Source organism: Aquila chrysaetos, chromosome 7 (assembly GCF_900496995.4).
Source record: "Aquila chrysaetos chrysaetos chromosome 7, bAquChr1.4, whole genome shotgun sequence".
Classification (NCBI taxonomy): Eukaryota; Metazoa; Chordata; class Aves; order Accipitriformes; family Accipitridae; genus Aquila; species Aquila chrysaetos.
Window position 1 is genome coordinate 8,793,260 of NC_044010.1, and position 24,869 is coordinate 8,818,128.

Consider the following 24,869-nt stretch of genomic DNA (forward strand, 5'->3'; position numbering starts at 1 on the left):
ACCTGCAAGGATTTAATGAACTGCCTAGCAATCTTGATAAGCAAATTAAATTGCCCTTTCCAGCTTCCTCTGGTTCTGCAAACACTTGCCTCACATATGAGAACTATTGGGGAATTCAATGGGACAACTAATGATTTTAGAACTTGAGTATACACAAGATTACTCCATGAAATAACAGCACTACGTTATCACAAAATGAACTGACAACCGCAAATACCACACGATAACAAACCTGACTACTACTAAGGGATAAGTAAATTTTAATGTTTAGAATCCACACACGGAAACCATCAGCTTTATCTTTGTTAAACTGGAATCAGTATACATAATGATGTCAGCTACAGTTCTCAATCATTTCATCAATCCACACCTATAAACACTTCTCCATATGGTTATCTAGTCTTAGATTTAACAGATTTTTTATATTGTCAATTTGTGGCCATAATGTCTTTCTCACTTTACTCTAACAGAGAAGCAAAAATTTGACCAAACAAAATACAAATCTGGTATAAAAAATAAGACTGTTTTGCCTACCTGTGTTTGGGCATTAGGTACCAACTTGTACATATTCTGGAGTTGTCCATTTACTTTTTTACCTAATTTGACAGAAAGATAAATAAATATACAGAATTACTTTTTGTTTTGTCCAAAGCAGAGCAAAGCAAAGCAAAGCAAACCAAACCAAGTTTATTCACCTTTTTCAATAGCTAAGAAAGTTAGGACGCTTAATTACAAGGTATAAAAACACACCATGTAACAGTTTTGTTTGGTCCTGTTTCTCCAGATTAATTAATTCATCTGCAAAGCCTCCTCTTCACCTTTTGACAGAGAGGAAATGAAATGTATTCTTGTTGTTCTACAACAGAAGTGGTCTCTGGGACTTAGTCAGACGTGCCCGAGAGGATTCTTTAATAAAATTAATATAATCACAACACTAATATGCAAGGAAGAAACTCAGAAGAGAAATTTCTGCATCCCATCTGTCAGGCTGGTACTAGGACTGGCTAAAAGCAGCATGTTTTAAGGTCTCCAATAGTTAGTCTTGCTTTTAAGTGTGCTCTTCTAAAAGAAATACACATTTAGCACTGGCAATACAGCACTGGGTCTGACATGGTTTCCTTTATCTCAACAGGTGAACGAAGTAACCCACGGATTTAATCTCTGAAGTTTTTCTCTTGGGTTTTTTCTCTTAGCTTCTTAGTATGAGAAGCTTCTTGTGATGCAGCTGTTAAGTACAGAGGAGAGAAAGTCCCTCCCAGGACCTCTTATATTCTAGCATGATGCTTCTTCAAACTTTGCCTACATCTTCCACCTTTACACTTTTCTGCTCCCTTTGCATCGACAAGCAAGAGTAAACAAGAGTCAAACTGAATGTTATCATATTTCTTTACAATTCCATCCAAAACAGACAAGTAATAGAAAAAAATTCAATTATAAAGAAATATCAATTGAGAGACATTTAAGCTGACACACTATCCTGAAAAAAATCTTTCAAAGTGCTTGATACTTCTCAGGAACAGGACCTACTATTGGCCTAAAGATAAAGGAAAACTGACAAAAGTTTCACACTGAGTTCATGAGAAAATCATGTTAAGATGGTCAGAAATAATCTACTTTCATCTCTTTTGATAGATTTTGGTTAAATAAATGTTGAACATTTGCCATGCCTTTTATGTCTTCCTCAAATCATGAATTAAAAACAGATTCTCCTCCCAACCCCCCCTCAACATGTTTAGTATATAACAAAAATTTGGCCTGTGGATTCAACAAATACAAGAACATGCAACAGGAATTTCAGTTTATAGTAATTTAGATATTCTTCAGTGAGGAGAGAATTTACAGTCAAGGATGTTTGGTTTAGGTTGAGATGCTTCATAGTATATGAAAAGACCGTGAGTTGCTACAAGACAGTAAGTTAAAACAGAAAAAAAGTGGCCGTTTGTGCTGATTGGTAAACTCCTATGCAGACAGATGGTTACAAATTTATAATAAATGTTCACTTTCTGTTTACTGTTCACAGTTTATGCATCTACCTGCTATGCACTGACAATATGAAAGGCTTGAATCTCAAAAGAGCTGACAACTTTCCAATTAGAAGGTATTTTATCAGTAGACCAGAATGTAGACATACAGGGTAATAGCAAGCTCCCTGGATTTAGTTCCTGCAGAAGCATCCACTGAATACACAAGTCTACATTCTAGGAAAAAGAAATCTCAGCTAAATAGAATATGAACTCTTACAAGAAAGTATCTTTCAACCAAACTCAATCTGTCTCCATAATTTACAAGAATGATTCTCCTGGCCTACCAAAAATGTATGCTGTTTGTAAGAAACAGCATTTAGAAATACATTAGATACAAACAGCAAATTTGGTGATGCCAGTGGACATTTCAGTCAGTCCCGAACATAGTATTAAACGATAACACTATACACTCTTTATTCCCTCTTATTTTAAGCGCTCAAATATATTCCAGCACTTGCTCTACAGATGACTTTAAAACGTTTAAAATGTAGGGAAAACGGCCATTTAGTAAGCCTTCTTTAGAGCTGTGAAGCAGAGTTTCTTTTTGTGAGGCAGGTGTGGGAAAAGACTACCACCATTCTCCACTTTAAGCTCATGGTATAATGATGGTATTATTCTGGACTGCTAAAATGACTCTATGGGCACTGGGCAGGTACTTCAAAGTTACACCTTTCTAATTTATGACGAAGGCCAGTAAAGTTCTTTATCAGGCAGTATGAGGGCTTTTGCAGTGTTACAAGCCACCCTACTGCTCCCCTCCCTTATCATCAAGTATATCGAGCTGTGTAACTCGCCTACAACTTGAAACTGAGGTCCAAATCAAATTTCATCTGCAAATCTCATATGAATAAGGCTCTCTTATGAGAATTCCCATTCTTCACATTTCAAGTCAAGCTAGAAATACTGAGCATAGGAGTTTGCAGCATCTTCTAACGAACATCATGCTCAGAAATATCTTTATGTAAATGCTTGAGGAAAATAAATGAAATTGGACAATGTCTGTTAAGTCCTCTCTTCCTCTCTTTAAAAGCAGGAAGACTCTGCTGCTGTGTATTTCCTCCACTGATAGCAGTGACTCTTTGAGCAGTACATGTTCTTTCAAGGGTTAATTTGATGTCACCTTGTCCGCATTGTCTTGGAACTTTGGAGAAATAGCTTAAAATATGACTGAGAGAACAGCCAGAGATGCCATACACTGCCCCCATGAAAACCCAAACAAAAGCATACATGAGAACACATGCTTCAACCACAATTTCTATAATTCCTTGACTGAAAACTAGCTTCAAATTCAGCTTTCCAGCCGAGTCATAAAGAGCTCATTGTGATGCATGCTGGATAGGACAGGCCCTGTCTAGCTTTTAGGCAGCTTGAACATAAAAGCAGATATAAAAGAAGATTCAAACAATGATAATACTTTCCGTGAACTCAAATTAGTAATGATCTTATTATTCAAGGCCCAAGGAAAAAGCTTGGAATCCAATCAGAAGTATAAACATACATACTGAACACTTTATGTGTATCTAAACTAATCACTATTAGAGTTCCATCAACCTGCAGCAGATCCTCTACTACTTGCAACAAGAAGAGAACACCTTTCAGAAGAGTAGGTGGCAATTTTTCAAACACAAACTACTTCTAGTTTCACCGATTCCTAAAAGAATTTATTACGGGCATAAGGGATAGCATTTAAACAATGAAAACCTGATCAGTAGCTTAATTTAAGGAACACCACAACAGAGGAAAAAAATACTGTCAAACTGAGTAGCTATTTGATTAATTATTGTCACATACTTACTAGACAGAACTGTCTTATGATTGAAAGTCTTGCTCCAAATACTATCCTCTACGTTGTCTTTAACTCCAAATTCATAAATTGTGTTTGGCTTCAGATTGTCCACCACCGTCTCTGTAACTGGGCAAAGCTGAAAAACCCATTTCTTGTCTTTACCCTTTTCTCTGTAGCGAACTGTATAGAACCTGCTCAACAAAAAAAAAAAAAAAAAAAAAAAAAAGATTTTCTTCACAAAGAAACTCACTACAACCATTTTTGTTAGGAATTACTAAAATAACTTCTATCCACCATTGTTATTGTTCTTTCTGGCCCCTTATGGTTATCAAATATCAGAAAAGCCAGGATATCTTCCCTGCAAAAGTAGTGCTAGCCCAGTCATCTCCTAGATACATATATGCTCCCCATCATACAGATCCTGACATCAGGAGTATTATACAAAGAGCAAAAGAACAGTGGTCTTATTCACAAACAACCATGCGTGTGACGTTCTGACCACAAACTGCAAGCTCATTTTGCAAGCAGTTCTTGTGATTCTGACATATGCCAGAATTAGTCAATTGAATCATGAGTCTATTAGCCATGAAGCCTCAACCAATTTCTCAAAATCTTCTATATCCGTCCAGGGGAAGGTGTTCCCCTCAAAATTAGTCCAAAAACATTCTCAAGGGAAAACCAGTAATAGTTGACATTTATATAATACATTCGTCATTCAGTGATCCCATTAAGTATTGCCCACGCTTCAAACAAGAAAGTAAACCAAGACATTACTTTCAGCAGTTTAAATCAATAATGTGATGAATGCTAACAGATTATGAAATTAAAAAACATTTCTACAGAAATTGCCCAATTAAATCAAGCAGCACCACCCTGAAAAAGTACGACTGCAATGCTAACCAGTATAAAATAATGCAATGTAAATTGTGAGAGTTAAAGAACTCCACTGCCTGCTACAGTCTCATTTTCAATATACATGCTGAATCACTGCCAGAATGGGGTGGGGTTTTCTGTTTTTGTAAAAACAGATCTCAGAGAGATTTGGCAACTTTTTAATCCAAGTATTATTGAAAATTGTTACACATAATGTAACTAAAGTGTATCCACTGTCCATATCCACCTTACATTTACATCAGCTGAAAAAGGATGAATTCCATCCAATTGTATTTTTCCACACTTCAATAGAGCAAATTAAAGCCATAAAACAAACACAACTCTAAAACCCCAGGCACTTGCTGAAGAATCATTCAGAAGCAAAAAGAATAAGAAATTTGGGTTGTGAGATTTAAGCCACGTATTATATAGGAAAATATATGGAGAGAAAGGAAGGGACCTTAAGAAAACAACCAAAAAAAGATTCTTTAATCAACTGAAAAGGTATCAAAGGTCCAGATTAAAATGACCTAATTGACCAAATATAGTACTGTCAATGCATAAAGTTGCTTTTGCCAGTTATAGAAGAGCACTTCCAGAGCAGAGTATATGTGAAAGATGACTGTTGAGTACAGGGAAGTTCCTACTTCATTGTTAACACACAACATAAGACAAGGCAAGTGCCAATCATGGAAAATGTTTTCATACAGGAAGATTCACTTTGTTTACGTATTTTATCTTATAACTGTCAAATTTGTTTTCTTGGCAGAAAAAATATAGGTTCTCCTGTTTTAGTTGGTACAATTCAGCTCATTCAGGTATTCCACTGGGTTACAAAATTAATATTTATGTTGGCTTACATAGCTCTCTTCATTAGCTGTACTACTTTGCATTCAAAACAAGCCATACTTTAACCCAAACCTAGGAAAGGAAAGAAATGCAGTAAGTGGTGAACATCCTCTCTCTTCTTACTCATTCCTGGATCCTGACTTCTGTGGGCTGTGCTCTACTCAAATTTCATATGTCAAGCAATAGATCTAACTATCAGTTGGACTGACAAAGAACGTTTTTAACAAGAAATTATTGGCAACATTAAAATGAGGAAAATTCCTCCTCCTTTATCCTCTTAATCCTTTCATACATCGTCCTACAGACATTAACAGACAAGAAAAGCTTACTTGAAATCTCTGTCACTATCTTGCAAAGGACGTCACAGTAATAACAAATCCCATCTGCAACATAAATGCATCTTACTGGACCCCATACAGTCTCTTGGTATGGGATTTAGAATAGGTATAGATAGATCTATGATCAAGATGTGAATCACAAATAGAAGTAGTCACCTTCTTCCCAGCTTGCCAGAAAGAGGAAATTTCATTTGTTTTCATCTTCATCCTTACCTTTTCCTACCTGTTTTAGTTGAATGGGGTAGAAATAAAGTGATTGTATGTGATGGAAAGGAAACAGTATACTGATACATTTCAGTTATTGAACAGTCTAAATGAATAGCTGCATCAGAAATGAGGAGGAAAAAAACCCAACAAAAACTTGTTCCTAATGAATAGGCTTTTAAGTGGCTGCTCCCACTTGCTTCTACTGCAGAAATGTTCTGGTTTTTAATACTGTCTCCACACCTGCAAATTCCTTCTCCCTAACATGAATTAAAATACCAAGAACAGTTTTACATCAAAAAACATCTTTCATTAAAATTCAAGACTATTAAAAAATCTGACAAGAAGATTTTCATAGTTGTGCCAAACTATGCCATTAGAAATAGAAACATATAGCATAGAAGAAATGTGCTCTCAACTCCAAGATTCCAAGTCTGTAAAGACTTCACCAAGGGTGTAATTATTTCAGTGGAAACTTGCCGCAATGAGTACTAAAAACACTGACTGCAATGATAGAATTTCCTCAACCATTTAAATAAAAAGCAACCAAAATGAAGTTCAATTTAATAATATGCAAGTCACAATCGTTTGAGTATTAAAAATATCCAAATTGTAAACAACATGCACTTTTGGGGAAATGCAATCATTTTAGTTTACAGAGTATGAATTCAGAAATGCCAAGTTTTGTCATCAAAGAACAACAATTCATTGTTAAACCAGACCAACAAGCTGCCAAACACAGCGCAATTTCAGTGCCTGCCTAAGAACATTCTACTGATTAAATTCTGTTGTCATTTTAATTTCTCCTTTTTCAAACCTTCCTTGCAGAAAAAATACAGTATCAAACAATCAACACATATAATTGAAGACACGAGAAAGCCATAAAATCCAGTCACCACTTGCGTATATAAATCCCTTTGTGGCAGTGACATACACACAAAAAATCTGCGCAGCTGGACTGCTATGTGTATCAGAAGCTGTAAAACTGCTTGTCCTGGATTGCAAACACTTAAGCGACACGTCTCCATAGATTCCTCCCCAAAATTATAGAAGGCAGGCTGAAATGGAGTACAGCCACACTCACGTAGTGGGGAAAGATACACTAGACTATTTCTCAGATAAAACACTTCCCGTTATCTCTGTGAGGTAAGAATATGAAAAACCAATCACATACTGCAGGACCCTAATAGCTAATATGAAAGCAATACACTAGTCAAGTAAAGTCTAATTGGAACAGTCCCAGGAATGCTATTAACAGCTATGAATGTTAGTTTGATGTTTCAGCAAGGAGGTGGCACACCCAGCTACACTGGGTGAGAATTTATTTTAATCTAGATTCTCAGCATGTACAAAGACCTGGCAATATTTAACTGCTTTTGATTCTTTATTTGTTTTGGTGGGGAATATGAAAAGGGTACATTTTATCAGAACCACCTTTACTGACTAACACTTGTATTACTATTTACCACAAATACTAACCAAAAGATTTCAGGGTTCACTTCAATTCTTTTCCAGCTAGTGCTCTATAAAACATTAGCGCTCTTTTGTTAAGCTCCATAAAACTTAATCTCTCCTCCTCTCTCCCTAACAGGCAATGTTTCAATTATTAGAAGATACCTCCAAGCAAACCACCATGGGGACTGTAGAGAAATTTTACCTCCTCCCTTTTTACTAGACAACTGAAAGGATAATGAGCTCCAGCAATTTAAACAGAAGGTGTCACGAGCAGGTGAGGGGTACTGTTCTGCTCAGTTAATTGGTGTAATAAAGCCAACTAAAAAAACCAATAACCATGGGAAAGAAATAAAAAGCTTACATTCGCCAAGACTGCCTCTCTCCATATGCGTTTGTGCAACACCATGCTATGTTTAATGTTTACATTCTTGAAACTCTCTCTACATTAAAGAGCTTTAAGTAGTCTTTCACAATATTCTGACTTCACTTGCCTCCACCTATGATGCACACAAAATGTGAAATAATGGCAGAAATAAAAGCAGCAAAACCAATCTCATAATTCAAAGGAAACCACAAGAGTACAATATTACTCCATAGGCCAACCACTGTAGTGATTACTCTATCTGCAAAGTCTATGTAAAAGGCTATCAGCCTCACACAAAAGGATGTTTCTGTCCTTTCTATGTTCACTTAACATAGGCTTTTTTTTTTTTAAACTCCACAATGCAAGGCGGTGAAGCCTTTTCCTTCTCACCTTAGAGCTAGCCATTTTATTACACAAGAAATCAAAATATGATGACCATTTTAAATAAGCAGCCCACAGGGTTTTTGCTTTTGAAATGAAGAAAATCTTGCTCACTGCTAAGAGAAGCAAAATTCTAGGATGGATAGGCAAAACATTAAGTTTTCATACATCAGTATGAATGACACTGTGTTGCCAAGAATTCCAGTGCTATTTTTCCAATTGTTAACCAAATCTCTTCAGCCAGATTCCCAGAAAATGCTTGCACAGTCAAATATTTGAGCACAAACAATTAGATACTGGAAATCTTATAAGGCAGATGGTTTTATGAGATTTTCAGACTAGGTCAGTTTATATAAATATCATGGGTTTATTTGGAACCACATCCAAACCAAAACTCCAAACAATTTAATCGTGACTATTTTAGTCACACATAACACTAAACAAACAATTAAGCCTTGGAGTTATAAGAACATTCCTGCTCTGTGATTTCGTGTTCACATAGATAAAAGATTGTAAAACTTACTGTACTTTTGTGCATAGGAATGTAGTCAGACTTTAAAAAAAAAGACTATTACCATACATAAATATTTATTTGTTTATAGGTAGACTTCATTAGAAGCACAGCATCCATTTAGTGTTAGAAATTAATAAAAGAAATGGTTTGAACTACGATTTTTTAGATACTGAGTGTTTCACAAATTGGCACATGAAGTTGATTATATTGTTTCCTTTTTGTTGCCAAGTTTACTTTGAAGTAACAGACACTGACATATATAAAAGGATGGAAAGAATTACATTGCTGATGGTTACCAGTTAAGTTTGCAAAGCACTTTCTAATTTAGTTTTCACTTTTATGTGATCACTAACATTCACTTTTATCACTTAAATTTTTTAGTAGAAAGACTGAAACTAATTGAAGAGTTAGAGGTTCTGAAGAATGAGAGGCTGACCACCAAGAAATCTTTCCATGTTTAAACAAGCTTTTAGCATATACTCCAACAGCAGTAACTCAAAAGCATCTGAAACTCAAGAATTCTATTTACTGCAGCATGTTTTCCTTAAGGAATTCTGCTAAGTTTAAAATAAATTTTCTATGACATCTGCAACAAAATGCAGCTGCATAGTGACACAGATTTGTAGACAGGCACAAAAAGAGATGCATGCACATTATCTTTCTGAATTTAGGGTTTTAAAAACCCTACTTCTATGTGCTGTACAACATAAAGAGTAAGTATGGATTCTTCTCTGTTTTTCCCTCTCTCTCTATTTTTCTTACTTTTTTTTTTTTTTAAGCATCAGATACAAATTAAGCAAAATACAGTCTGTACTACTTGCAAATATGACATTAGGAAATTTAAATCATGGGCAAACAAATTTAAACAATATAAATGTGTATTTTTCAAAGTTCTTAACTTAGATATAGTTCATGAAAAAAACCATATGTTCAGGTTTTAAATTTCTATTTCACATGTATCTGAAAGCATGTTGTTTTTTCCATACAATCCACTTGATACAGTAAAATACAGTATTCTATCTACAAACCCTGTTTTTGTCTTGCATGGTAAAAACATTTTCTGTTCCTTCCCCTGACTCCCCCTCCTAAAGAACTGAAGGTCAAACTCTGCGTTTTTCTACCCCCTGCTCTGTTTTGGGATCTGTGGAGTTCTTCTAACCAAAGGAAAGGCCAAAAAAAGTCTATGCAATAGTCTATACTCTGGTTTTCAGACCTAAATGGACAGTAAACAGTCCCAGTATGTTAATTACTATGACAGCTCTGTCCACTAATGGTTGTTTGAACACTGAAGGGCAGAGAGGAAACAAGTCTTTCTACTCTCTTGTAAATATAAAAAGGAGCTGAACATGACTGTGCACCAGGCTATCATGACTTTGCCATCCTCCTGCATCAACTACCTCACACTGGTGTCTTACAGAAGATGCTGAGAAAGCTAATCCCACATTGTTGGTGGAACCTTTCTGGTGTTATGTAGTTTTCATCAGTTACATAAAACTAATCACTTGAGTTTTCTGGTTTGCGTCTTTTTGTTTCGTCTTGTTTTGCATTCTAGTGCTAAGGCTCTGATCAGAGATGATAGCCACTTCAAGGAGGCTTTAAAATTTGACCTTGCAAAGAACTTTGGTCCATGCAAATAGCAGCAATTATCTTTGCTTCCACAAGGAATTAGGGTTTGGGGTTATCTTGAAGGAAATATGTAGCACCCTATTAGTTTATGCCCTTAATCTCTAGAGAGTTAAGCAACCAAAGAATGGTTTGTCAAAAAAGGGCACGGGAACTTTTTCTTCATGGGAGTTTCTTAAAAAGCATTTCATAGGTACAGAAGAACACTATGTACCCTCAATAAGCAAGCAATAATTTCACTGAAGCAATAAAAGATACCAATGCTCTTTGAGAACACGGCACCTCTTATTCAAAACTCATTTGCTCACAAAACCAGATCTTCTAAGCAATATCCCACGGAGGTCAGACTCACACTAGAGAAAATCTTGGCCAACAGATCCATGCTGTTCCATATGGTTTTCATCTTCTGAGTCAGTAACATATTCAACTAACTTATATTATGCAACATTTGTACAAAAGCCTAACGTCCATCCGGAGATGGCAAAATCTAAGGCCAAGAACAGTGACTCCATTTCAGGTCATACAGAGTTACAAATCTAAAACTTGGTGGGATATTAACTGACAGAACTGAGTTAAGAGGTCATAATTGCCACACACTGCCAATGTCAAAGATTAAAGGTTAGTCACTATACAGCAATCTTGAAGATGATCAACAGTACATTTCAACATGTCACAGTAAGGAGAACATGCCAGATGAAAAAGGATCAAGTGAAGTAGACTGTCCCTGCAATAGATACAAATGTTGATGAATCCGTTATCTGACTAAGTCTTGTACTTTTAACACGATGCTAACTTGTTAAGGATGGGCTACTTCCTATTTTTTTCTTATCATACATTATCAATTATCATTCAAATTATTATAACAAATTAATAATTTTTCTTCTATACACTGACTAGAAATACATTTCAATCCAATCTCTGCTTGGAATTACAGAAATACACACCATGGTCATGTGAAGAACTGTTCTCATCATTTATACAAATCACAAGCATTTTGGTCCAGTAAAGGTAAACAAAATAAGAGGACCACCTAGAGTAATTTTTTTTTCTTCATTAGCTTTATTGCTATGCTTGATTGCAAAATAGAAATTTGCTGATATACCCATAATTTTATATTACTGTTCGCAATTTGATATAAGTGTTTTTAAACTAGCTACTCATGAGTGTCAGTGTATCTTCAGAGTTGAACTACAGGGAGATATTCAAACAAAATGAACAATACAACTCTTACAGGCAAGTCCTCTTATGGGGGCAAAAGGGAAATACATAGGTGGTACTCCAGTACAGACTGACAACATTTCACTAAAATGGAGGGCACATTAAAAGTAAACACCTGAGAGGAATCAGCTAACTGGACTAAACAACACTTAACTAAAGAACCAGAATTTTGGGAGGTGCATACTATTACTTGACAGAAAGACATGGTAAAAGCAAGTCTCTCACACTAGAGTAGCAAACATATAGAATTTATTCTAAACGTAGCAAGACACCCGTATCACTGCACTAAGTGGAAAACATTACATACTATGTTAAAAGAGTTTGTTCAAACTTTAAGTCAATGACTGTCCACCAAGAATATTCAATTACTGAGGAGAAAACCCAAAGCTGATGAAGGCATTGTGGTGGGCACCATATGCCTTGAATCTCCAGGTGTATTCATACAGGACATGGGCTTCTTCTAAAGTGTTCTTCCTTCCCATTGCACAATGGGTGCTGTAACTTTGGTGCTGACACAGCACACAGAGAGGATAAGTTCCAAGGTAAAAATGGTGCTAAAAATCATTATGGGGCCAGAACATTTTACACACTCCTCCATGATCAGCTCATTTCTTTGATTTCTAACTGTAGGAAAATACTTGCTGCTTTCTTGATTGAGAGAGCAAAATTTAAGCCTAACCCAACTTTTATTTCTACTGAAAAAAACCCAATTAAATTACATGATTCAACATTTCCCAATATTCCACAACAATTTCCCAAGAAACATTAATTTTTTTTCAACAGTGTTTGAAATTCTGATTGGTGATGAAGATCCAAATTTGTTCATGAGAAATTTTTGAAGCTTGAAAAGGGTTATTCCACAACTTTTGGGAAGTAAGAAAAAGGTCATATTGGCTACATGGGTTGTTTTTTTTTAACATAATCTGTGTTTGACATCCAGTTTAATGGTATCAATGCGAGTTTTATTATCAACACCAAAGTAAGCAGATTCAAGTCTAAATTTGACAGCTACAAAATTAGACAGATGGGGGAAATAAAGTGTTCTCAATCATGCAAAGATGCATTAAAAAAAAAGAAAGATGATGGCTGCAAACCAGATGTAGATGCATCCCAAATATGGGTGAACAAAGTTTCTTCTTGGTTTTACATAACACTGCTGAGTTGAATGGAGCTTCAAACGATGTAAATGAAGACAAAAAATTTCTTCTGTCATAAAAGGAAGAACACAAAGAGAACACCGAAATGACAGAGCAGGAAAAGCACCTGCATTACAAATTGAATAATCGCAGCAGATGAATTTTACTCATCTGCCAAGAGTTGCTTAAAATGTAATGATGCAGTTAACTGAGAAGCTACTCAGCACTATGACTTGTCTTGAAACTGCTACTTGGTGAGTCTTCCTGAGTTCCCCACCCACTCTACCACTCATTAAATAATTACAGCAAAACAAAAATGTTATAGTAGAAGTGATCTTCTTTTACTTACAACAGAAAATTAATGAAAGCTGTACTGTATCAGTATCAGGAAAGCAGTGTAGTGCTAAGACCAAACAGAGGAAACAAAAATCAAATAGCATTAAAACAAGGCATTATTCCCCTACCACAGCACAGGAAGACTTATTTTACTTCTATTTGGCCAACTTTAAACCAACATATTTTTTATAATTTAACAAGGTTTCTTTCAATTAGTCCAGATACAAATGAAGGTAGAGCCAAGGCCACTGGTGCAAGAAGAATAAAGGATCTAGTGTGAAATAGCAAGATTTGTACTTCAGCATGTAGATGTCTGACTAAATTTGCACTCAAGACCAGTAAAGACTTGCGAAGCACTTACTTAAGTAAATGAGAAAACTTACTTCACGTTCAGAACTATTGCTTCCAACTTCTTAATTTCCACTGTCAAACTTATTTCAGCCACACCAGACAGCTACCCTGAATTAAATCATGATATCACAAAAAACAGTTTTCTGTTACATTACCTGTCACTAGCACAGTTACTTGTTGCTGTCCAGTCATGCTGAGGGTTGACTAGGATGCCCCAAGAGAGGAACACAGAGGTTGGGGTGAGGGTGCCAACTACCAGCTGCAGAGGCTTTTGAGTCTTGGTCCGACCTGCATAAGAAACATAATTCCAATTACAAGTTAGTTTCTCTCTCCTGCATTATGTAAGGGAAAGTTTTTGCAGTTGGATAATGACGTAAATAAAGACCTACTTCTCTTCTAAACTTGAAGGGAAAGGTACAACAGTTCTCCCTCTTTTTCACGGTCACTATTTCTGAAGTATGAGTTTAAAAAGGGGGCAGAGACAGTGTCTGTGATCTGTTCGTTGGCTTCTCATCGAGGCAAGTGAAACATCTGCACGGAAGGGAGACTGCTCCGTCTCTGAAGCTAACTGAGCATGAACACAGCAAAGAAATGCAGAACAAAGTTGGCATAAAGGAAGGGAGGATGCAGCTAGCAGGCAGCAGGAGCACAGATTAGGAGACTGCTTTACAAAGCAGGTGTCAGACACAAAAGCCTCAAAAAGACTATTTTTTAGGTCCCCTCTGGACTTGCACAGCATTATTTCAACCTAGGAAGAAACTGTAAGACTTCACGTCCAGACTTGCAGATCCAGGGTAAAGCTAAAGGAATTCTTGCTATTATTTGGTGGGAAGGAGGGAGATTTGTTTACTAAACTTTGTTACAAGTTTTCACTATTTCTCTTTTTTCAGCCTATGTTCCAGTTAAACCTAGTTTTTGAAAATGAACAGTGGGTGGTTTTGGTATGCTTAGTATAAGAGTAAGCTATATACAAATTAACTTCAAACATCTGTCTGTCTTGGACTGCATCACAGAAGGTGTTACACAGACTTCAGGACATTAGGAAGTCTCTCTTTGTGTGTGATAGAAATAGTAAATTCTTGGCAGGATTCTTAGTAACACTGCAATTATGTCCATAGATAATTCATACTTACTACAGCATTCTTCATCAAGAGTAAAATAAAACCTACAAAAATTTTTTGCTTTTAACCGTAGGCAGATCTGAGTTGGTGTCTGTATCTGGGGGCATTTTTCTCTTTTAACCACCTACTACATTGAAAATGTTCAGCTTTTGCATGGTACTTAACTTTAGCTTTGCTCTGAATGAAGTAGCACAAGTCTCATGTGGTAAAAGAGCTTTCTTTAAATAAAGTTTAAAAGCTAATAGTTGGAAATGAAGAAATGATTTAGAGCAATTATTTTGAACCTGTAGTTTGTGGACTGCTACAAGCCCAAGGAGAACCTTTGGTGTTTGAAAGATGATTAATGAAAGGAAATTCATATATCCTTTATATTATATTACATACTTCAAAAATCTAAAGGATCTGTACCTCCTCAAAATGTACAGGTGACCACAAATTCCCTAAAAGCTTATAAGCCCCTGATCTAAGGGTTTTATTTTTCACTGCTGTGCAACAGATCTGACTAACCTTCTTTTCATGCCTTTTGAACCCTAATATCTCTTCACTTAACAAGACCCAGGGAAAGCCTGATTTGTACTTTCAACCAATGCATGCGTGTGCATTTAGAAAAGTTAACCATGTCAGGTTTTACTTTATATTGATGATTAATATGTTGCCACAAAAAGCCCACAAACAAACACCACCACTCTCTACCCTTAAGAGGAAGTATGACATGCTTTGAAATGCTGTGGAACACAAGATACTTCCACAAGGGCAAATGTCTGAATAATTTTCATATTTTCTGGACCAGTTCCTATACTCTTTCTCCATTTTTAAAGAAAAACTTAAACAGCTTGGTCATTCACCAAACTATCTGGCAAATCCGCTAACTACTACAGCAAAAACTCTTTCTAGATCACCTTTTGAGGAAACATGGAAAATATGTGAGTTTTAAGGAAAAGAAAAAACAAGCTCTCATATAACTTGAAATCATGCTCAGAGGATCTACATATGATTTTGATTACGACTCTTATTATGCCACTAGATCCCCATTAGAGACTGCAATGATTTATACACCGTAAACCAAGGAATTACCCTGGTGATCATCTACGTTGATCTATATGAACACAAACCATACAACTCCTCTGTATTAATTGCAGTTTGAACTACAGTGCCTCTTCTAGAAATGTAACCAGGCTTCACTTGTAAATTTGAAATACCAGCAACTCAGACTCTACCACAATTCTTGGTAATTTGTCCAGTTTAACTATTCTCACTACTAAAAAGGCTTGCCATATACCTAGCTAGCATTAAACCACCAGCTGTTCTTACACCTTTGTATGGTGGACTGAAAAGTCAATTATCTGAATCTTGTTCCATAAATCAGTTTCTGTAGACTGTAGACACAAAAATTAGTAATGACAAAGTAGTGCATTGGCCATTTTTTTGGTTTTGTGGGTTTTTTTATATATATACATTGCATCTGAGAGGTAAATCACCATGCTGGTTTTGGCTGGAATAGAGTTGATTTTCTTCACAGTAGCTAGTATAAGGCTACGTTTTGGGTTTGTGCTGAAAACAGTGTTGATAACACAGGATGTTTTCGTTATTGCTGAGCAGTGCTTACACAGAGTCAAGGCCTTTTCTGCTTCTCACCCCACCTCACCAGTGAGTAGGCTGGGAGTGCACAAGTTGGGAGGGGGACACAGCTGGGACAGCTGACCCCAACTGACCAAAGGGATATTCCAGACCATATGGCGTCATGCTCAGCATATAAAGCTGTGGGAAGACAGAAGGTGGGGGGACGTTCAGAGTTACAACATTTGTCTTCCCAAGTAACTGTTATATGTGATGGAGCCCTGTTTTCCTGGAGATGGCTGAACACCTGCCTGCTGATGGGAAGTAGTGAATTAATTCCTTATTTTGCTTTGCTTGCACATGCAGCTTTTGCTTTACCTATTAAACTGTCTTTATCTCAACCCGTGAGTATTCTTTTACCCTTCTTATTCCCTCCCCCATCCCACCGGGGGGAGTAAGCAAGCAGCTGTGTGGTGCTTAGTTGCCAGCTGGGGTTAAACCATGACAATCACTTTTCAAAATCTTTCCAGACATACTGTTTTACATCTGGCCAAGAGCAAAAAGAAATTAATCCCAAGCAGTTATCAGGAATTAGGAAAAAATCATATAAAGATCACAGAACCATAGAATAGTTTGGATTGGAAGGGACCTTTAAAGGTCATCTAGTCCACCCCCCCCCTGCAATGAGCAGGGACATCTTCAACTAGATCACATTGCTCAGAGCCCCATCCAACCTGACCCTGAACACTGCCAGGGATGGGGCGTCTACCATCTCTCTGGGCAACCTGTTCCAGGCCACAGATGAAGGAATCCTTACTGGTAGTTTTGGAAGAGTAACTTCAATACACCAGATCATTGTATTTCAAAACTTTCACCTTTTTCGCATGCACTTGTGACCTCTTTAAACATCAGAAATTAGTATTCTAAATTTAAATTCTCATCTGTAAGAACTTTTTCCAATAACAAACTTTAGGTACTTCTTCATGTTTTGAACACCACATGTGTGACTAATTACTGACTAGGAAATACTGTCCTACATTTTACCTTCCCACATATGGAATTTGTGCATCCCAGTCAGACACCTACAGTTAAAATATCTTTTCAGGGAAACCCCAAGAAAGATTCTGTATTCCTTTAACAGCCTGAAGAAAGAGATGCAGTAATAGTAAAATACCTGAACAAGATTTCTTGTTATTTGAAATGCGTGCTGGTCTTACTGAAACCAAATACCGCGGCTCTGCATCTGTAAATGAAGAAAGCAGCAATTAGTACAGATGTGCTATTTATCTGAGAAAGCGATTAGCCTAATAATTAATAAGAAAAGTCTGATATTCAGTGAATGCTTGACATGTTATCCAAGCTTTGTGATCTTTAGGCATGTTTGCTTTAAGGTTTATTCACCAATCATTCAGAAATATTCTAGCCATTAGGAAAAATAATACACCCATGCACAAAAGATTTGGCAATTCTTTTTGACTAGGACACAACAAATAGGTGAACATGGCAGGACATTCATGTAACATTTCAACACAAACACTACTTGGAAAGTGAAGGGTAATGAAAACCGAGATGAAGAGGAAGAGGTGATGGCAAAACAGAAAAGTAAAACAGGTAAAGTAATAAGAGAGCAAAGCCTGCAGAGTACGACCAGAGATATCTACTCCTGACAGGAGCTGGTGGAACTTTTCCTACAATATTTTCTGTAGTCTGTTTCAGGCTATAGACCTTAGTTTTCCTGTTGTAAGCAGTTTCTCAGTAAAGAGCTGCCCTATTGTAAAAAGAATAAACAAAATGCATCAATCATTTAGGAGCACATACCACAACAGACTAATACTAAATCACTCAAGATTTGCATGATTGTCTGGTTGCAGGAAACAACACAATGTCAGACATGCTTAAGACGGTCTCCACATTGGTTACTGGCTTGTTTTATAGTTAAGGTTTACATACATTTCCGGAGACTTATTATGAGATTTAACTATTACGTGCTTTGACAGTACTGAATACTCTTTATGAAAGTAAAGTTATTACTAACATTTAAGAGAAAGGGACTAATATTTGTGTAAAACCCACAAAGGGCTGTGACTTTTACTGGAATCTCTTGGTACTGTTACTCTAGAAATAACATTGCATGCAACAGGAAAGCAACAGTTTAAGTGATTTTCTTACTCAATAAATTCATCTCAGAGACAAATTGTATTTTCCAGACTTTCTGACATTTATATTTCTATTGATTTTAAACCCCTCTGCATTTTCTCCCAGGAAAAATGAACCTTTGCAAAATATTTTTTAAGTCTTTACAGGAAAGAATCTCTCTCCACCTTAAATCTACTTCAAACTTTTTTGCACCACTTCCCATAAAAGGTTCAACTGCTTCATTTCAAAAAGCTAACAGATCATATTACATAGCAAAAAACCCGAAAAGCCCATCCAAAGACAAGAATTTTTGCCTTTCAATTCAGTCTTAGGCCTGAATGGCCTAAGTTTCTTTTAAAGTACACAAGAACTGCAGCTATTCTAAAGGATGCAGAGTCATCGCTAGCTGGGTGTCAGTTGTGAACCAGCTTGGAAAACTACCGGAAATACTAGCCTTCATAGGACATAATGAAATTAAGCAAACCAAGTTTTACACAAACTCTAACACATTTCAGAGACATCTGATGCAGTCTGGATGACACAAACACGCATGGTAAGAGGCCAAAAGTTCAGATATATTCATGTTTCTGGCAGTGAAAGGCAGATAACTTCACCCTGCAGCTTAAAATAATAAATAGATTAAAACAATGTTGAAATGGTGATTTTGGTTTGGGGAATTCATCTTTGGAAAGAAGATTATCCCTTATTCTTGACATCAGATGTCAGAGATTTCTGCCCTTCTTTATTTAAAACCACGCTCTAGTCTCACCGAACGGCAACACTAGAAAAGAAGTCATAGGAGCTTCTAAGGGGATATCCATGTGCAGAATTTGGCTCACCATATAGCTATCAAAACTATTTAGCTACATTTTTTTTAAAAAAAGGATTACTCTATGTAAAATTCCTATTCTAGTTTAGATACACTTATCTAAATCTGTATCTATGGGTGAGAGATTGAATTTCCTGCATATCTCAGTGTAACAGATACCTTGAAGACTACCAATTAAACAGAACCACTGAGAAATCATTCAATTTTCTTTTACATCCAGATTTCTGTAAGGAGAGAGGAAGGAAAAACAGTACTGAATAAATCAAAAGCTTTCTGCACTAAAAATGCTGTGCCAGTGTGGGGAAAACCACTCTAACTTAACTTCACTGATTCTATGCATCTAAGTCACTGGAAACCAATACTATGAACGCACTTCAGTTGTTTAATTATTGTTTTGAAATGCACCCAATATAAACATAACTAAGATGAGCATTGAAAGCAGCTGCTCAAAGCAGTGTGGAAAAAGAATTAGTTAAAAAGAAAGAGCAACCCCAAAATGCAAATACCTCTTCATTTACAAAAAATTTGTTTAATACTTAGGGAGGCACACAGTTCTTCTGGGATCTGTGCAATCATCTGGACATTTTTTGTATTGACACCTAAAACTGGAAGTAAGTGACACATTAAAATAATTTGTTTTCCCTGTAATTTAATCCCAGTTTTCTATTGTGCATTCATGCCCCCTTGTGAGGCTATTGTAACTCTCAAAAAGTATTGAGCAACCTTAACCTCAACAAAATTAGTTTCAAGCATCACCTTGAAAGCTCATGAACTACAGTCTTCAAAACTGCAAAAATTTATGTTTTCATCAACAAAATGTCCAAAGATTGTGAAAGAAAGTTATCAAAATGGTTTGAAACAGCTAGTTTTGCCCTGCTCCATCATTGGAAAAATTCATTCTGGCTGAAGTCCGAAATGACATGTATACCAGTGTAGAAATAGATTATCTGTTAAACAAAATGTGGTAATAAACAAAGACTGTAAATGTCTCCCTGCACACCTCAAAGCTACAAAACCTGGTATTTATCAGGAATCATTAGTTCTAACAGGTATTTTTTTTCTGAAACAAAGAGCTCAGCAGGAATATTTTGTGTTGGGTGCTGTTCATTAAGCTTTTTTTGTGGATTTAGCAAATGTTGCCTTAATAAAGAATACAACACATCCCCATTTCCCAGAGAACTCAAGGCTCTTCTGATTTAATACAGTCTATAAAAGGAAGTATTTATATAAAAGGAAAACAAGCTAAGGCTAGATGTTGGGAGACCCCCGCTATAGAACAGGCAGGTTTAAAAAGTACCACTTGTCTGGTTTAGAACCACTGAATTTAAGACAATATTATGAATATTATAACTAAAATCAGAATTTGAAATTATCAGAGGAGTACACTCATTACCTGGGATATAACATTAAAATTCTGTTCTGAACTTAACTAAAAATATATCCTAATTTACAAACATAATTTGCCATTCCTGAGCAGAACCACCCATGCTACTATACAGGTGTTAAGAGTTCAGCAACTGTAGTTTAATTTAAATTCATCTGTTTGATGCACAGTATCAAAGCATTATGGACTGAAGAACACAGGCCTTGAAATGCTTCTATTCTGGACAGACATACATTCTATATCCAAGGAAACTGAAACCAAGAAAGGCAGACAGCTTGCTTAATCTCATATAATGAGCCCAGATTCAGGTTTAGAAATGAGAGTTCTTTCTTAGTCTTCCACTGCAATTTAACATTTCTCTTATTAAGTTCAGAAGACCACTGAGTTTTCACACTGATTCAGTCCTCTTGCTGAGAAATATATGTGTCAGTCATCATCACAACACGAAAATCATCTGATGCTACTACAACTCAATTCATTTTCAGGGGCTTAAAACATTGCCTCACCCATGTATTAAACTCTTATCAAGTTGCAAGAACTATTTATGATTGTCTGTGTTCTTTTATGATGCCTGTATGTGCATAATCCACTCTACAGATCCACGTCTATAAGAAGCAGGAATCTTGGGGAGAGGTGAGTAACATAGGAGGAGAAAAAGAAAATGTTGTTAAATACTGAAACCTAAATAAAACCATAATTTAGCTTGTGCTACTTCATCTTAATGCTTAAGGGATAAATTGACTGCTGAAATAAAAGGTAGGCACCAGAAAGGTGACCATCAGACCCATAAAAATATGGGGTTCTGACTGTGTGTCACTATGATTCACAGAATATATCAACTATTTACATTGAAATATATTTAAAAAGAAAAGTGCATTTCTAAAATAAAATTACCTCAAGTAAAAGCAAATTAAATCACAGAGTATAGACAATCCTGTTTACAGCTGACTTTTTTTTATTTTGCATGAACTGTGTTTAGTAGGAAAATGATAGGTACATAATTAAAGTTAGTGTTCAAATATCTGGACACAGATCCACAAATCCAGCATCTGCCCCCAGAAATCATTTCAACATACATCAGTATATAACAGAGATACATATGATAACTGATGCAAGATACAGATCTGTCTGTCTCTCATCTTGTAAGGATCCAGAACCTCATAAATGAAGGATCCCTACAGAACAATGAAAACTTTAACAAGTTAAGTTTTAAATCATTTGCAAATTTCCTATGAAAATCTTAGCAGTTCCCTTGCTGCTTAACACATTCTTGAAGGGCTGCTGCTATAAGACTAACATAATAAATCCACTTTTTCGATGCTGTTACTGCCTAGCCCCCTTTATTAAGCCTGGAATGACAAATGTCATGGCTAAGAGCTCCTTTCAGCTGGCACACAGCTATTTCTTTATAAACCTCTTGAAGCTGCTGATCAGAAATAAAGTCCAAAGTGATCACCTTCAATTCTTTAGCCAAAAAGTACGACAGGAAAATGCCCAGATGTACCACAAAAGTGCTAGTCAACAAATCCATGCCTAATTCTTAGTGTTACAATTCCCCAAACATGGGTTGTTTTGACAATTCAGTTGAGAGACACCGATATGACACTGGAATTGCTCTTTCAAGTTTAAATATCCACAGCTGAATAAAGCAATGCCACTTTGGACCAAAACACAACACTCCTGCAGGCACGTACACCTAACCAAATGACTTCTGAAGCAGGAGGGAAGACTAGTCACACACCTGAGGCACTAGTATTTGTAAAGCAATAGTATTTGTATCTACAGCATTCGATACATACAGTAGACACATGCATATGCATTCAGTACATATTCTTACACCCTTTCCTCCCACTTCTCAAAAATATTAGACAGAAGCATTCAGTCATCTTGTTTTAGCTTTTAAACATCAAGTCTACTATAGCTCAATGAACCATCACCAATTCGATGAAATAGTTTTCTGAACTCCTTCAATTACTCAGTATTTTTTCACCCAGACAGCCTAAAAGACACACACAATATATGTACACACAGGTATGTCGACAACTTACCACAGAAGAAACATTTCAAAGACTGCAAAGTTGCACAGAAATAAACCAGCACTTTGGTGTCATTATAAAAGAAAATAAACAACTGTTTTGACTAAGATTCTGTAATATTAATGATATAAAATTATTGAAAGAAAAAACTTCTATTATCCACCTTAACAGCTGCAGGAGACAACGAGAATATAACAAAAATACATGCCACTGACACATCAAATTAATATATGAGAACACTTACTTCCATAAGCCATGAGCTAGGCTACCAAATCAGTGGCAGCAGGCAACTAACATACACCACAAAAAGCTAGCAAATTCTGCCTGTGTTCAAGCATACTGTTTTAATTCAGTTCAGGGTTCAGCCAATACAGAAATGCAGTTGAAAGCAAAACAATGTAAGAATGAACTGACGAACTTAGAATAAATTTTAAAATAAAGTGTTACAATGCATCATTAGAATTCATAGACCAGCAGATTCAGAAATCAAAGTGTTTTTTAGCTTCAGCCTGCAACTCCCTAATCTGAATTTAGAGATTGCTGAAGATGTACTACCGGATGCTGTTAAGGGCAAAGGCCAAAGGTGGAGAAAGGGAAGGATCAAAAGTATCATGGTGTAACAAGAATGGGAAAAGATAAGAGAAGGGGGACAAAGAGGCTGGTGTGAATGAACCTGCTGCTGGTCAATACACTTGTCTAAATGAAGGTGCAGCTGCTGACCTCCTCCAGGTCATCCAGTCCACTAAGATCAGCTAACATAAGCAATGAAGAATCTGTTTTTTTGGAATTGATTATATATAAGAAACTGCACAGCAAGATCTTTTAGCTAAGGACTACTCTAGCACACATCCCTGAATTATACTTTTTAAAATGTGTTCAAGGTGATACTAGAATTCTTCCCTATGTATATATGCAAAATTCACCCATCACTTATTATGGTTGTTATAAAGCAGGATTGCCAATACATTCTCTTCTTACACTGTACAATCTGCTTCAGGTAAAGGAAAAGCCAAAGGATGGCCCAACTCTAACCTGATTTCAGAAACTGAAAAGGAAATTAATTTCCCTCACTCTGTTAGCTAATTGCTGTTCATTCTTACAAACTTCTCCTGTCTCCACTCAGTTTTTTGGGTTCCTCCAACAGTATCAACAAACTCAAGGAGGCTGACTTGCAATCTTCCTAATCAAACTGGAAAAAACTAGCACAAATTTCTCAAGGAAATACTCTTTCTTTACGAGTCATGCACACTGAACAGATTTAGATAAAAGTTTAAATCAAGCTCATAACTTTTGAATGGGTCTGTTCAACTTATTTATTGGTCTAGCTGAATTTACATTTTGATATCTTTTGACACAGTCTGAAGAGCTTCCATAACCAACAATAACGTTGCTGGCATGTAAGCTCATGAAGTACACCCCGCACAAAACACATCTTGTATCCTGATAAAGAGGCATATTTCTTTGAACCAAACTTTGATGCTGCCTCATCATTGTCACTTACCCTTCACTGTGATACAAATTCAACTATATAGCTAATGCATGAAGCTGCCCAAGAGTTTGCTGCTGGCACGAGCTCACTACAAGTTCAGGAAATCCAATAGAACCCTTTTCTCTTTGCACGTGCCCTCTGCAGGAAGTTCTCAATACATGGATAACGTTGCGCAATTGCTGGCTCGGTTATTATTTTAGTTGCAAAAGAAAGGAAAAAAAAATATTTTAAGATAAGAATCACTGCAGTGAGGTGCTGAATATTTTAATGGATGAAACGTAGGGAATACATTTGTACATTTGTTGTACAAAGCCGTATATCTCTCCTGGAAATCCTAGAAAAGATCACGTCCTTATTAATTTCTTTTAAAATATATGCACATATACACATGTAATTTCATAAAATAATAAATCTGCTGACTTCAAGTTTATTGTGAACAGGGTCATAAGACGTGTGTGACCCAGGAGAAAACCTGACAATAAATTTCATCTTAATCAACAGTGACAGGGTTGGAAATATGGAAGTCATTGGCCTTAGGTATTTTTTTAATAGATGACACTATATAGACAGCAATATATATAAGTTGTTGCTTCATTCCCCGTACTACAGTTCCAGTCGGGGACAATTATCCCAAAGAGAATACAGATTATGCTGCTCCATTAACAAAACCAGGCACACAGAGCTAAATCAAGGAAATGTCTGCAAGGCACTTCATTCTGCTGTGTAGCCCTATACTGTTTGTTAGAAAAGACAAAGGACATTTTAAAGGATTGGTGCATTTTAGGGAGGGAATCATGACTGATTTATATGCAAAGTCTGTATGCTTTCTTACATTGGCCTAAATACTAAATTAATGAAATAATTT

At 36.3% G+C, this 24,869-nt stretch overlaps 1 protein-coding gene across 10 annotated transcripts in view; it reads right to left on the reverse strand.

Annotated features, from left to right (window-relative positions):
• Positions 1–24,869, reverse strand: part of LOC115343670 (ABI family member 3 binding protein) — a 170,152-nt gene that overhangs the window by 115,511 nt on the left and 29,772 nt on the right. For all 10 annotated transcript variants that reach the window (XM_030019930.1, XM_030019928.1, XM_030019922.1 and 7 more), the window contains exons 3-6: positions 17,305–17,373; positions 13,608–13,740; positions 3,820–4,001; positions 535–596 (exon numbers count right to left, since the gene is read on the reverse strand). In XM_030019930.1, coding sequence (XP_029875790.1) covers positions 535–596; positions 3,820–4,001; positions 13,608–13,740; positions 17,305–17,373 — 446 coding nt within the window. The remainder of the gene's footprint in view (positions 1–534; positions 597–3,819; positions 4,002–13,607; positions 13,741–17,304; positions 17,374–24,869) is intronic.